Source organism: Paramormyrops kingsleyae, chromosome 16, assembly GCF_048594095.1.
Source record: "Paramormyrops kingsleyae isolate MSU_618 chromosome 16, PKINGS_0.4, whole genome shotgun sequence".
Classification (NCBI taxonomy): Eukaryota; Metazoa; Chordata; class Actinopteri; order Osteoglossiformes; family Mormyridae; genus Paramormyrops; species Paramormyrops kingsleyae.
The window spans coordinates 29,834,343-29,850,153 of record NC_132812.1 but is presented as its reverse complement, the minus strand read 5'-3'; the positions used below and the strand labels follow the sequence as shown (position 1 = coordinate 29,850,153).

Genomic DNA, 15,811 nt, shown 5'->3' with positions numbered 1-15,811 from the left:
CAGTTTCCATGCACGAGTGCAGACCAGCTTTTTGCCTCTGTTTTTGTGGGATGCTGCACCTGTCACTGGTGACCCTTTGACTCTTAGTCATCCTCTCATGATTTTTATCATCTTTTTCTACCTATTTTGGGCTTCTTGCACAGAATGGAGCCATTTTTCTCTTTGCTAGTTTTTAGATTCTTTTTGTTATGTCCTTAGTTTAACAGATTGATATGGTTATTGAGAAGCATCATAATCACTGTTTTTGCTTAATATTAATTTGTGCCGTTTCTCAAGTGTCCAAAATGTTACTCCGAAGGTTGATCTGTCAGCCTGGCAAACTGCCCAGCTGTTCACCAAACCATAGTTCATTGTTAAAATTCAACTTTCGAAGTTTAAACAGTGCGATGTAGATCCACGGCGTAGGGTTTTTGTTGGGCTAAACAGACTGTGTGCGTTATTGTCGTCATGGCGTGAGCTCAGTGTGGGAACCGGGCCAGCCTTATATTGGGTCTGCTGTGGAAGCCGTAGATCTAATCATCCTTTCGCCAGCCTGGATCCCGCGAGGCCTCATACCATTGTGCCGCTTCAGCCCAACACATTCAGTCAAACACATGCTTCTTGGAGTATCTATGGCAACCATATGCAGCACATCCTCCACAATTACAGGTTTCCAGTTTTTCTTTTTTGGCTTAAATGCTGGGCAGCCACATTGTATGTCATCTGCCGTTCGGTGCTTTTCGTCTCAGTGTCTTTAGGGTTAGACTGGAGAACACTGTGAAGGGGAACCTTTTCTCCCCCTTCTGTAAATTTTCCATAGTGCCCATGTGCATGCTTTGGTACCATAGTGCCCATGTGCATGCTTTGGTACCCTGCAATGGGCTAGAATACTGTCCAGGGTTCACCCCTTCTTTTGCCCTTTGCTGCCTGGGATATTGAGCAGGCTTACTGAGACACTGTGGAGGGCTGGATGGATGGATGGATGGAGGGCTGGATGGATGGATGGAGGGCTGGATGGATGGATGGAGGGCTGGATGGATGGATGGAGGGCTGGATGGATGGATGGAGGGCTAGGCTGGGCTAATGTTGAAGTACGGTTTCCAAATGTCCTGCTATATTATGTTCTGACCCCCCTGTCTCTGTTACCTCCTCATCTTAGATCTCAAGAGAGAAGCCAGCATCTGTCACATGCTGAAGCATCCCCACATCGTCGAGCTGCTGGAGACCTACAGCTCGGATGGGATGCTGTACATGGTCTTCGAGTTGTAAGTATCTCCCCGTAATCTTTGGTGGTGTGTCTTTCCCCTCCTTGGTCTGTTGGCCTTGCGGGTTGTAAGCGTGCGGTGCCCGGCCTACCCGTGTTTCGAAGCGACCTTCTGGGGAGTCGCGTCTCTCTGGTCAGGGCAAACAAAGTAAAGCACAGGCTCATGCTAGCAGTCAGGACTGTAGCAGGATCGGGATTCTCCTCATTACGTCTCTTTTCTTTTCTGCGTGATGTGAGGATCACAGCTCTTCTCTTTGATCTCTGGCCGATGCTCTCAAATGAAGTTGTTGTGTTTTTTTTTTGATGGGTCACGACCCCCCAGTAGAAACTAAGTTTGGTGAGAGAACTGAGAAGAGACTGAAATTGTAGGGATTGAACTTGAGCGTCCGATTGGGCAGGTTTGCAGCATCCTGCTGTTTAGTTGTCCTGGCTTATCATAGAGAAGCTGAGGAAGAGACAGAGTAGAAGGTGCGAGTCATTAGGCTGTAGAAGAATACGTGATTCCGAGTGGGAGGGAGCACACTAAGGGCTCTCATGAAATGACCCCCTGCGGAGGGGAACATCGCTGTAAGGCATAGAGCTAAGGCAGTCGGGGGTGGGGAGAGGTGATGTGGTCTCACTGGTGCCTGGGGATGCAATGGTGGCGGGGGGGGGGGGGGGATTCCAGGCCGGCCTTGACGAGAAGCAGCTAAACTGATTGGGCCCAATGCAGTCACACGGTAGCACAGTCAGTGCGAAACATGCCACTAAAATCACCTTTTGGGATTATATTCACTAATTGTCAGACATTGGCCTTGCAGTTCTGTATGATGTGATGCTGTCCGACTGCAGATGCACCTGGGCGTTCTGTGCCCGTTAAGCCTCTTCCACTTCCCGAGATGTCTCCTCAGCTGCAGCCCAGAGTCCTGATCTCTGCTCCTTTAAAGACCCAGACTTAAATGTGTGATTATCTCACTATGTGAACAATCGTTTTCATCTTTGGTGAATGGGAACTGTTATGAGTCCCAATTTGCTGAGGCTTTGGTAAGCTAGTGATTGTTGATCCGCCGAATTTCCCTGCTGTTCTGATGGGGATTTACTCCCTGTCTGTCTGCCAAGAGATTTTAAAGACCTGAGCAGGGAGCAGTTAAAGAAGCGGGTCCTTGTGTGGATAGAAAGACCGGCTTCCATCCCTGCTAATTGTCTCTTCTGCTCCACAACTGAGACAGACAGAGCTGGTGAATCTTTTACTCTTGCTTCAGCTGTCATTTAAATGCAAAGTGAACCTTTCGAAAAACGTGTTCCGCTTTGAAAGTCCTTCAGTGCTCACCAGTGGATGTGAAGGACAGCACTCGGGTAAATTTAATTGTCATAGTAGTTTGTGTCTGGAGTTTATCTTGCTGCATGTCCCTGTCCCTATGCTTGGAACGACTCTAGTGATGGTTTTCACTTAATCGATGCATAAAACAAAACGCGATTCCTGTTTCAGAGAAAATCCCCTATGACTGAACATGGTTAAAAGGTACTGAGATTTTAATTCTGCAAGGTTGGAGTTTAGCTGAGGGTCTGGTATATTCAGCTCTGTTTAATTATCATTTAATAAAACAAATTACAATGACAATGCTGGTTCTGGTGCTCTTAGTAGAGCATCACCAAGAGGTACGCTTTGCTTTAAAGAAATGTCCTCATCATCGTTAGACTGCTTGTAAAATAAGATACTAATGTTCTGCTCTTTGTGTTTCTGACAGCCTAATGTATCCAGTCATTATTTCTCTGCTGCTGTAATTATCAGACACCAGCCTGTAATGTTACCCTCCTCTCCGCCCACTTGCTGCCCCGCCCTTCCTCCCCCCCCCCCCCCCCACAGCATGGACGGGGCTGACCTGTGTTTTGAGATCGTAAAGAGGGCCGACGCCGGATTCGTCTACAGCGAAGCTGTTGCCAGGTGAGGCATCTCTGCTGCCCTGCTCTGAGTGAGCAAAGGAAAACCAATAAAGATAAATAGAAACTGAAAGGGCCCACGCATCCCATAATATTGCCAGTCTAGTGATACATGATCATGCTCGTCATGTAAGAAGGGTTGTTGTCACTGAGCACCGATACGAGCCGAGCTCAGGTGTCCGCTGTGTTGGCTGGCTGCTTGACAGAGGTGAGGGAGACGCGAGATGCTTTATTGGAAATCGCCCGGCTGATCAATTTTCTTTAGAATTTCCTTCCATTTTGAATCTCTCGCCATCGCTGTCTGTAGGCGTGTACCTGTCCCTGTTTGTGTCTTTCATTGCCTGGTGTTTAACACAAACAAACGGTGCTGAACGCGAATATCAGTATGTTTAGGGATGAGGAATGTTCTGTTCAAATGGGCTGATTAGCCCTCCAGCGATGCTAAGAATGTGCCTGAGTGTATGATTCACTTGGAGCGCCGCTTCCCAACCCGGTCCTCGGCCAGGTCCATGTTTTTGCTCTCTCTGAGCTCCCTGCCAGACGGTCCACAAAAACGGGGCCGTCTGTGTGTCCCCAAGGGCCGGATTGGGAAACGCTGACTTCTCTTCACTTTCATGACTGGTCAGTGTGAGTTTTCTGCTGTGATGCTGGGAGACTCGGTCTTGGCCAGTCAGAGCTGGCTTTCATACCTTTTTTTTCCCTCCTCTTCTTGCCCAGCTGCTTTATAGACTGCTGATGGGAATTTCTCAGTCCATTTAATGTCGGTGCCCCTGCTGAAGTGCTGTTATGATGGTACCCACACCAAAGCGGGGGCCGCTGACGCGGGCGGGCGGTCGGGTCGGGTCGGGCCGCTTTGTGTGCACGTTAAGAGCCCGCTGAAGCACCTAGACCTCGGTTTTGACAATTTCCCTCCCCCCCCCCCCTCCTCTCTTTTAGTCACTACATGCGGCAAATTTTGGAAGCACTGCGCTACTGCCACGACAACAACGTCATTCACCGGGACGTAAAGGTAGGACCTTATCGCACGGTTGTCATGGTAACAGAGGAGCAGTGCTCGTGGGGTGTTTCCCAGACGGCGGCCCTCTGTGTCACCATTAATGCTCTTGTGTGTGTGTTTAGCGCAGGTGCTCATGCTTACTGCCTGCTCTCAACCTGCAGGTACACAAGGAAACAACCCCCCCCGCCCCCCCAAGTGTAATACAACCTAACTAAGGTTTTCCATTAAACGTTGGACGATTGCTGGTAGAGTTGCTGCCATTCAAGCTTGGTATTGATGTCAGGTGGTCGGGTCCCTTCCTATGAGCTTGTGTGGCCGACCACTTCGCAACTGAACTTGCTTCCAGATGTTTCCACTTCACAATCACTTCACTTGCGGTTGACCAGTGCCATTCTAGCAGGGCAGATATGTTGAGAACTCACTTGTTGGAAAGATGGTGTCCTGTGTTGGGGACACACAGAAAATCACTCACCTTCTCTGCATGAACACCCAAACTGCGGCCAGTGTTTGTTGCTCAAGATTGCAGGGCTTTACGTTTTATTACGCTTCTGTGTCGCTTAATTAGCCAGTTAGAGGTGCCCGCATTTTGGGCATCTAGTGTATTTGTCATGGCTGTGGATATTCTCTAAACCTGCATTTGCTTACCTCTTTGGGTACCTCCTAGTTTTCTGAGTGAAAAATGCTTTCATCAGTATAGGGGAGGTAGATTAACAGCTTAAATGACAGGTTCTGTGTTTACTGTGAAGTATTTGTTTTGTGTCTGTGTAGTTATCACAGCATATGCTGTGCAGTCACTCCCTTATTGATCTGTTGAAGTTCACAGGATCTAGTGTCATCACTGATATAAGCTGTATAGCCTCCATAGAAAAACAAATGGTCGTTTTGTAACATTTCAAAAGAAAATGCTTTGTCCCATTCAAATTTTGTTCTAAAAGTGAGTCCCATTTTAAAGGTATTGCTCCAAAGTGTGCTGTTTTTACACAACAGAAATATATTTTCCGTTTTTAACGTGGATTTCTTTGTATGTCACAGAAAAGGGTGAAATGTACAAATGAAATTTGCTTATTTGCATTTATATAAAACAGCGTAAGGTTTTTGCGCTGGTCTGTGATTTTTGTGCGTTAGCTTCACATGCCCAGCATTTTTTAAATGTTTCTGAGTTCTGTGTTTTATGTCCTGTTTTTATCTGGTGAGGGTTTTACCACAGCAATTAAATCACACACTGGAAATATCCAGTATGCTTCAAGGAGTGTCGTTTAACTGTGGGGTGACCTCCTGCCTGCAGTCTTATCTTCTGCTGCATCTCAGCCCTGAATCTTGGCACGTTTGAATGCACTGGGGCATGACTTTATATCATCTCATGTTTTTCTTATCTTATTTGCAGAAATATGTGCGTGATATCGTTTTACATCGTAATGTATTGTGTTGCATGACTTGCTGTTTTATTGCACATGTATGCATTGTGTAAATATGACTATTCTGCACCAAAAAATGACACTCAGAACAATCTATAGGCTGAAACACCTAAGGAAAATATAAAGGAAGTCAAGAAGAATTTCATGGGACATCTAACTTCTCAGGAACTGGTTTCAGTCTGAAATGGTGTGTACTGTGAGTGTGGGTTAGTAGAGCATTAAGTAGTAATTTCTTCCTCTTCCGGTTTGGCTCATCATTTCACCACTTTTCTCTCGCTAATTAAATCAGAGGATGTGCTGGCTGCGGGTTCGAGCACTTTCTCAGCCAGCTTGTCATATGGACAGGCAGTCCTGTTACAGCAAGCAGCACAGTGCCTAACACATGGCTGAGATTTGCAGGAGACAGTCTGTCTCTAAGTAAGATGCTTAACCTGGGTTCGGTGAACTGTCCGGCTTTATAAGTGAGTCAGAATTGCTACATTGCTTTCAATCAATACGTAATCTGAGCAATGAAATATAAACATGGTAAAATATCTGTTTTGGCAGAATATAAGATGCTGAGTAAGTACAAGCAGTGTTTCTGGGTGTTTTTACAGTACTCTGTATAGTATGCAGTATAGCACATGGTATTTTCCATTAATAATCTTGTTGCAGGGTCTGCTGGAGTGAAACTGCCCCACATAAATGTAAGGAGTGTGGCTGAGCTTATGCGGTTATTCAAATCACTAACCAACCCCATCTGCATGGATTAAGGATCCTGGAATAACCACAGCAGTGTTTTATTTCTGAGATGTTTGATGAGTGAATTCCCCACCACAGCTTGTCAGCTTGATATCCTGGCAGTATATACTTTAAAACTGTCGCTTTCTGCCGTCAAGCTGTCATGGACCTCGGTGCAAAAAAAAAACCCTGCATTTAAAATGCAAGCAAGGGCTATTCTAATAGGAGGCCAGACAGCCCATAAAGGTACCAGCTTCCCCAATAACCATTTCTCTGTTTTTTCTCAGTAGTGTTTATTTTGTTTGTTTTGACTTCTTGGTCAAAAGGTGGAAATCCTGAAGTAGGGATGTTACACTTCCATTTAAACTCAAATCATATTTATTTTTCTAGTTACTTTAAGCAAACTCTGTTGGTAAAGTCTCCTGAGGATGTAAGACAGGAAGTGTTGTAATTTTTTTTCTTAAACTGTAACTGCTCCGTGCTGCTAATCGTTTGCTTTATTATTAATCAGATTTAATGTATATCCTTAGAAAAGCGCTAGATTGGGATGTGACACCTCGGATCTTCTCTGACGTTAGTAACTGGAACCCTAACTCGGGCCGGGCATCATCATGGTTCTGACCAGAAGGTTTCCAGTTCTAGTCTCAGGCAGGACCCTGTGGCTGCAGGGTTCATGCAAAAATTCTGCCCGTTACAGTATTCAGCTCTATAAATGCTTATAATTAGGAAATTGAAATTACTTCAGCGGACAAATCTCTGAAGCATCTTAAAGTAACAAATTCCTCTATGTGCTGGAAAAGTTACCCCTTAGCTCAGTAATGATTTACCTCTAAAGCCACTAATTATGGTTTCATAACTATTTCCCAAAAAAGGCCTCATTTATATTAAATAATGGCTTCTAATTCTGGAGCTTCCACTATTCCAGAGTCAGACCACAGCGTCCTTTGTATGAGCAAACATTAAGATATCAGACGCTGAAATGAAGGCAGTTATTTTGATGAGGTGTTATGTTTAATGCAGAGAGACGTGAGACCTGTGAACTGCTAATGGAAATTTTACCTGCAGACTGGCCATGGAGAATCTTGTGCTAAATAATCTCTTAAGGCTTTGGCCTCTTGCACAGATACTGCACGTCTGTAAATGCATTGATTTAGCTTCAGCGTTTAGCATCCGGCTGCACGCTAAGTTTGATGGATGGGCTGGAGGCTAGGCGTAATCAAAGGACTTCCAGTGAATGTGCCTTCCCCTCTCTCAGGGTGTGCTGGTCTTGCTATTTTTAGCATCAGACTGGATTATACACACGATTAAAACGGGTGTTTGAGGGAGCAACAGATATATCCCCGAATCGCAGATCCTCCCTTTACTATAAACCCAGCTGCCTATATGCTGACAGCTCAGTGATGTCACCCCTGCACCAAGCACGGTGGCTTCAGTGGGGATTACCCAGAGATCCCGGCCTTCCTAGTGCCAACGGGCCAAATCAGGATGTGTAACCCACCCTGGGTGGGATTGCTTCATGCTGACAGACTCTGCCTTCCTGGTTTGAATCTCCGTTTGTTGGTGCGCTTCATGTGGCGTTAGACTAACCTATGCGCAGCCTGGTCAAAGGTCAGTGTACCACGATCACTGTATCTGTTGCAGTGAGTGTTTTTTCCAGATGCCGAAGCCAGTGTGTCAGGATGGTCCAGAAGCCTGAGAGGACAATTTTCTAGAACCATCACCACAGCAATAGGCGGAGAGTCGTGTTTTTACACTGGCTAATTTCACTCTCAGCTTCTTGAACTGGAAATGAATGGTGTATAATGTGTAATATGTATATGCATATTATTTTGTTTTGAGCAGTGATGAATCTGGACTGGGCGTTTGTTAAATGTGCTTTAGGTCAAATATTACATGTAAGATTGAACATTTTGATTTACTTTTGGATATTTCTCTCAATCTTAATGTCTGCTTGACAGATTTTTGCTTTCCCAGCTGTTTACTCCAAACTATTCATAATTCTTGATAAAATTTTCAGTTTAGAAAGTTGTGATGCAGAAAATTAGATTCTTTATGGGGTGAGTGATGACAGAAAAAGCAAAGAATACCCTAAAGTGGTCTCTCTTCAGCCTCTAGTGGACTGATAAGGAATTGCAGTGATGGCAGCGGTTTCAAATCATTCTACTGTATAGTATGAACGCAAAAGGAAATCCGCACAATCGATTCACAGGCGTAACTTATAAAAACACAATTAGTAGAATGGTTTGCTGTTTAGTAACAAGTGTTTTGTTTGCAAGTACCTACCCAAGTGGAGTAGGTATTGTCTGATATGACTGTTTGTGCTGAAACTATGGTGTGTGTGTGTGTGTGTGTGTGTGTGTGTGTGTGTGTGTGTGTGTGTGTGTGTGTGTGTGTGTGTGTGTGTGTGTGTGTGTGTGTGTGTGTGTGTGTGTGTGGTTCCAGCAGCCCTTTTGAAATCATGGTCTTCTGAGGCTACAGTCCACATCTGCTTCAGGTCCTTTTATGCATTTGTAGTCAAGGTTGGAATTTTGGAATTTGACTTTAACTAAAGCATCCATAAAACCCAATGCTTACTAAAGGATTGGTGTTACTGTGCAAAAGAAGAATATGAACAGGGATGTACGTAACTGTACGCACTCTGCTTTAAAAACGGTTCGTGCGACAATCGATTGTTTGTAAAAGCGCAAATGTGTACTTTTATTTGCATTTGCGCAGCTATGACAAGAAAATACCTTGCATTTTAACCTGTATACAGCAAATGAAGTAATTATATAAAGATCAAAATGCATTAAATTTTGTTTTCATATCAGCGCAAATGCACATAATATAAGAATGCAGTTACACTGTTGCCACAATCGATTGTTGCATGTATCTTTTTTAAAGGTGAATGTGTACTTGTATACCAGTTATGTCCATCCCTGAATATATGAAGGACTTTAATATTGAAAGTACAGTTGGAAGGTAAAATAGTGATGGAAGAATAGTTTTTTTCTATGATGTTGTGGTACTTGTACAGTTAAGACTAAATTATTTCCTTTGCATATTAGATAATGCAAGAACATGAGATGAGTTTGCACATTCAAATTTTTATGAAAAACAAAGAAACGTGAAGAGATGATTTTTTTTTTATATTTTATATATATTTTTATGTATATATATAAAATATGTAGTTCATATGAAACATTCACAGACATGTAGGAATTTGATATGTCTATTGCATTTTTGAGTCCTTTTCTGCCATCCAATCACATTCATTCTTACAGTTGCATTGTTTCCTTAACTGTGATCGGACTTCCTTGTTTTTCATTTTTTAAGCTCTAGAGTTATCAGTGGACAGGTCATCTCCACTTCTTTGACTTCACTTTCACTTTGGACAGCATGTCAGCCGAAACGGCTCAGCAGTGATGGAAAGTCGTGTTGTCTTTAGTAGTCAATGTGCTTTTCTTGTTCCGCTGGCCCTGTTGTGCACACAAGGTTTCTGACTGTCTGCTGAGTGGTTCTTCAGGCAGAGCTGTGGGAGAGACCTTAGCAGTGACGGGCCATTAAGCAGATGGTGAAGAGGATGGGGACAGAGAGGGATGTCTTGGCTGTTTGAGCGTATTTGATTGTGCTGGCTGCCTCTTGGAAGCCTTCAACAGCTTCATGGTGATCGTTCCGTGTGAGACACAGGAGCTAGAGCAGAGCCACCAGGCTGAAACTGACGTAAGCCTTCCCTGTGGTCTTCTGCCTCAGTCTGTACTCCATGTTTTTGTCGGGCACCTCACAGTCAGGGTAGAGATGGGAGCGGTGGAGAAGACCCACCCATCGTACCATCCGGAGGTTGCACCCTGCGGCAGTACTTCACACTGATGAAGCCCAGTAGGCTGATGCTGATGTACATTTGTATGTAGAAGGCATTGCCTATCACCCTGCCCAGGCCTGGAGGTTCCCGTTAATGCAGCACAGCACACATTGGGCAGGCAGGCAGGCAACAGCACATGAGCCTCCGCTGTATTAATGAGACACGCATGCAAAGGGGTTTTCTTAGATTGGATGTGCAGGAACACCCAGAGAAGCAGGTTTCCTGCCGGACCCAGCAGAAAGAAAATGGAATACAAGATGGCTTGGGAGATGCTTTGGGTGTCGTCGGAGATGCAGGTCAAGTTGTGGTCTGCTGTGGAAAAGGTCTCCTTGGTCATTTTGGGCTTTGTGTTGGCCGGTGTGTAGAAATAAATTTGTGGGCCTGAAATGTTGAGACTGGCGATTGTCTGTACTGTGCACAGCCAGTACAAATTACACAAAAATGTTATTTATATGCATGCCTCATATATTTTGGAAACTTGTATAAATGCTTCTGTGGAAATGATCTTCTGGACATTGTTGTAGACAAAAGAGGAGAATTTACATGAATGCACAAATGAAAGGCTGCTGTGTGATGATTTGATTCGCTCCTTTTATTTATTTCTCAGTATGTTACGATTAAATTAGGATCTTTTGCTTGATGTGTAACTTACCTTCTTTGTTCTTTGTTTGGGTGTAAACTCCTGCTTTTTATAAGGTTTATATTTCTTGTTATATACAAAGCTGTGTAGTGTCTTTGGGCCATGCATCGCCCCGCAGGTTAGGACTTCTGTGCGCGTGACCAGAAGGTTGCCGGTTCAGATCCCAGCCAAGTGATGTAGTCTTCAAACCTTTGAGCATGGCCCCCATCCCCAATTGCATCAGGGGCACTGAATGCAGACTGTCCCTGTGCTGTAACCCGCAAAACTATGTCTGTGTGTGTCTGTCTATCTCAGGTATTTGTCCTCTCTGTGAGTGCGGCCATAACTTTCACAGATCTGCTGCACAGTTACCCGCAGTCGAAAGGGAAACGAGAGGCGAGCGGAGGGCTGCTGACCGCGTCACTTCATTGTGTGGAGCTTAGCTGTGCTTATTGCCTTTTCGACCCAAACTGAAAGTTGAATGTTTCTGCTTGTGCAAAGTGCTAATTTGATTTGATAAAATGGCGTCTGTGTATATGCACACGATTTTAAGTAGGTTGAGTTGCCCATTTGAGTTTTGATCTCACTTTTTTTTTTTTTTTTTATAGCCGCACTGTGTCTTGTTGGCGTCTAAGGAGAACTCTGCTCCAGTGAAGCTGGGAGGGTTTGGGGTGGCCATACAACTGGGGGAGTCTGGTCTGGTGGCAGGAGGTAAGTATGGCCCCTAGACAATTACCCACTAAGGAAGCCTTTGTGTTCTTACGCTTACAATGTAGTCGTTTTTAAAATACAATGACAAAATCATTCTGCAGTAATGAAAATATTCAGCCAAAATCGTAGGTTTCTGTTATCATTATAGAATGCTGTGGCGGTTTACCTGGGAATCTCTGAACTGTAGTCCACTGCACGTTCTGCAGTACTGAACAAACCTGAATGCTAGATTTAAATAACTCGCATAACCATGTGAAGATGTTCCCTCATTTGCAGGCTGATTTGCAATTTCACATTGTGTCATAGATGCTAAATGAATTCATCTTTTATCCTCAATGGGATATGCAGTAATGAATATTTATCATGTTCTCTCCCCCCACAATTAGAATGGACTGGGGGGGGGTGTCTTTATTTTGGTACTCATCACTGTATAAATGCAGGTCGTGTTGGGACCCCCCACTTCATGGCCCCCGAGGTGGTGAAGAGAGAGCCGTATGGGAAGCCGGTGGACGTGTGGGGTTGTGGGGTCATTCTCTTCATCCTCCTCAGTGGCTGCCTGCCCTTCTATGGCACCAAGGAGAGGCTGTTTGAGGCCATCATCAAGGGAAAGTATAAGGTACCTGCTCTGGCGTTTCCTTCTGTAGCAGTTAGCTAAGCACAGTTAGCTAAGCACAGTACTGATGACGGGAGTGAAATCTATGCTGACCGGCTGGGTGGTGATTGGCAGCTCAGTGTAATTCTCCCTGAAAAGCCTAAGGCCGTCGGAGGCGTCAGAAGTCTACCTTAATCTGCAGGCGGTGCTGTTGGGCCGGTCTTGGGGGATAGCTGTCTCTCCGTTTTGGAGAATGCTACAGGAATGCCCTTCTGTTCATGGAACACGGATCATGACGGCTCCCAGCTCGCAACCTTCAAAAACTCCTTGTGTTTGCTATATCTTTGTCTGTGAAAAGTTTGGACACCTACCCATAGAAAGTGCTGTTCTTTACATTTTACAATAATTATAAAGACATGAAAACTACAAAATAACATATGGAATCAATGCACAAAAAAATTTAATTTGTTGCTTATGGGTGGGGGGGGGGGGTGCAGCTCTGCGGGTTGGAACTCAGAAGGTTGCTGGTGTGACTCCCGTGCTCGGCAGAGTGATCCCACCACTGGGCAGAGTGATGCTACCATTGGCCCTCCAGCAAGGCCCCCCATTGTTCCAGGGGCTGGCTGACTCTGCTTTCTCCTCTACGCCAGTTTCCTCCTGGGAGGCTTTTCCAGCTGTCCTGAAGGAGGTCCCACATATGCTGAGCACTCACTATCTGGCCAAACCCAAACTCCTCCAAAACTATTTGTACTGATTAGGTCAGGAGGCCAGGTCGTGTGATGCAACAGTCTATCACTCTCCTTTGTAGGCGGCTCGTCGTCTTACTGGGTCTGTCTGTCTGTCTGTACGTCTGTCTGTCTGTCTGTCTGTACGTCTGTCTGTCTGTCTGTCTGTCTGTCTGTCTGTATGTCTGTACGTCTGTATGTCTGTACGTCTGTATGTCTGTACGTCTGTATGTCTGTATGTCTGTACGTCTGTATGTCTGTACGTCTGTACGTCTGTCTGTCTGTGTACGTCTGTCTGTGTAAGTCTGTCTGTCTGTACGTCTGTCTGTCTGTCTGTCTGTCTGTACGTCTGTACGTCTGTCTGTCTGTCTGTCTGTCTGTCTGTACGTCTGTCTGTCCGTACGTGTAGAGAGGTAAAGAGCATGTGCTGATGACAGCACATTGCCACACTCTCCACCCAACAAACCACCTCAGGGATGAGAACCTGAGTGCAGCCGTGCGGCAGGTGATACCTCAGCACCACACTAGTCTGAATGGACCAGTGTGAGTTTTCCAGTGGCTGCAGTGCCGATCCTGCCACCAACCCCCACATTGTCCCTGTAAGTTGGAGGACCTGCTTGCAGGGCTGGATGTAGAGTAACATCATACCCAGGATGAAGCAATTTCAGGTTAAGGGCTTTGCTCACGGGCCCAACGGAGTGTGATCACTCCAAGCTTTCATGAGATTCAAACCAGCAACCTTCCGACACAGATCCCCGGCCTCAGAGCCCCCACTCCACCCAATATATATGTGTTTGGGTTTATATAGATATACACATACATACATACATTAGTAGTTCATACTGGCTTAATATGTGAATGTAAGATGCATATATGACCTTCGTATATTACTTTGACAACGATTGTTGCACTATTTGCAAGTAGTATGCTCACTATTATGCATGATGTTTGCATGAGCAGAGCCTACTACCTAATTTATTTGTGCACGTGTACAATGACATTATAGTTGACATTGACCTTTGACCTCTTCCCTACAGATGAACCCTCGGCAGTGGGGCCACATCTCAGAAAGCGCCAAAGATCTGGTGCGACGCATGCTGATGCTGGACCCTGCAGAGAGGATCACCGTGTACGAGGCTCTCAACCACCCTTGGCTCAAGGTACCAGAGTCCAACATTCTTGGCCTAAACCAGAATTCTCTGCCCCACTTTGCCTCAGTGTCGAGCCTGGCACCATGTTGGGGGTTAACTAGCTTAAGAAGTAGCAGGGAAATGGTGTGCATGTGGCATTTTGTCTTTGTGTCATTGTAATGTCCCTGTATTGTGTGTGTGTGTGTGTGTGTGTGTGTGTTCCATTTTTAGTGTTCTATCCCCTTTATAAATCCAGTGCTTTGTTTTCTTAGCAAGCAAAATGTTTTAACAGTACATTTAATTATATGTTTACATTAAATGTTAAGTCCTCAGTATGAGTCTTAACCTTCAGAGATGCCAATGAATTTATTCAAATTACAGGCTACTTATTTTATGGCATCTTTTATAGTGAAGCGAGCGCTGTTTTGCATGTGATACATTGTGTGCTCATCTCAGGAGAGAGACCGCTATGCCTACAAGATCCACCTGCCAGAGACCGTAGAGCAGCTGCGGAAATTCAACGCCCGGAGAAAGCTGAAGGTAAGCTGCTTTCTGGTATGACTCCCCGGAGTCTGCCGCCGCATGAATGTACGTATGACTGTTGACTAGCCCACTGTTTCCCAACCCAGTCCTCAGGGATCCCCGGTAGCGTATTAGGAGGGAGCAAAAATGTGGACCGGCTTGGGAAATACTGGACCGACCTGCTGTTTCCTATGAGTAATCTGGGCCTCTGCTGTCTTCAGGGGGCTGTGCTAGCTGCTGTCTCCAGCCACAAGTTTAACTCCTTCTACGGAGACCCACCCGAGGAACTCCCTGATTTCTCTGAAGACCCGACATCTTCTGGTGAGCTCACAGGAAGGACTCCTGGGTGACAGCTGGCTTTCTACACAAGAGCTTTGTTGTGTCAATAGGAACATATTGAGATGGAGGTTTTGTATTCTTTGCATTTTAGTTATAAGTTAACTGGTCTTCGATCACCCATGCAAAATGGTAGAATGCAGATTTGGCTAATATGGATGCCTTTGAAATATCTGCGTAACTATGCACCAGGTGATCTTACTGTTAATTGCGAGTGGCAGAGAACCAGCTTTGAGCTCAGGTTTGTTTAGACTGAGGTCGTGTCACCAAATCTTGCTTGTATATCTTGACTGATTTGTCATACAGTAAGAATGTTATTCGTACCCAGCATAGCTTTGTGGCCTTACTGGTCTCCATAACAACCAGCCTCTTTCAATTTTCACTTTTAAGATACCTGCTGTCAGTTTGGAATCTCATCTAGACAGTTATCTGTTTAGATTCAGGTTTATTTTATACCTTTTTTTCTCTGCTCTAACCACCTGTGCCTGTACATAAGGATTTTGTCAAAAGAAATAGAATTTCTGAAACTAGAAACTCGCATGAACTTCAAAAATTGTGTAGCTGTATTTGTTCTGCCCCGGAGGTGCACCCACCAATCAAGCCGTTACGCAACCTTGTCCTTCCAGGCCACGCTCACCGCCGGGCCTTTCTTATCCTGAGAGACGGCATGTGTTCCTATGTTGTCGTCTCACATCTATAGTTGATACCATGTTGTCTAATGACAAAGCACCTTTCATACATCCTGCTTTAAACAAGATTTCCATTTGCATTTGAAGTGCTATTCACAGGCAAACGAGAGCAGCGACAGCCTCTGAAGAGCAGTACTTCTTAGCAGCTTCATGGGGGAATTGCGGAGATTGGGTGTGTTTCTGTACTGCAAGCTTCTAGAGTCTCTTGCTCTCTAGCGTTGCTTCTCAAAATTACTTTGTATGGAAGTTTCAAGGCCATTTGTGGTATGAATTTTATGTGGGCCGACAGAATGAAGAGGATGCACGAGAATATACCGCGTTCAAGCTCTTCCATTAGACTGCTAATGATGC

At 45.0% G+C, this 15,811-nt stretch overlaps 1 protein-coding gene across 10 annotated transcripts in view; it reads left to right on the top strand.

The window, feature by feature from the left end:
- Positions 1–15,811, top strand: part of LOC111856276 (peripheral plasma membrane protein CASK) — an 89,972-nt gene that overhangs the window by 51,838 nt on the left and 22,323 nt on the right. For all 10 annotated transcript variants that reach the window (XM_023836094.2, XM_023836099.2, XM_023836098.2 and 7 more), the window contains exons 3-10: positions 1,139–1,244; positions 3,090–3,167; positions 4,100–4,172; positions 11,364–11,466; positions 11,907–12,082; positions 13,821–13,943; positions 14,370–14,453; positions 14,657–14,756. In XM_023836094.2, the coding sequence (XP_023691862.1) occupies positions 1,139–1,244; positions 3,090–3,167; positions 4,100–4,172; positions 11,364–11,466; positions 11,907–12,082; positions 13,821–13,943; positions 14,370–14,453; positions 14,657–14,756 (843 nt within the window). The remainder of the gene's footprint in view (positions 1–1,138; positions 1,245–3,089; positions 3,168–4,099; positions 4,173–11,363; positions 11,467–11,906; positions 12,083–13,820; positions 13,944–14,369; positions 14,454–14,656; positions 14,757–15,811) is intronic.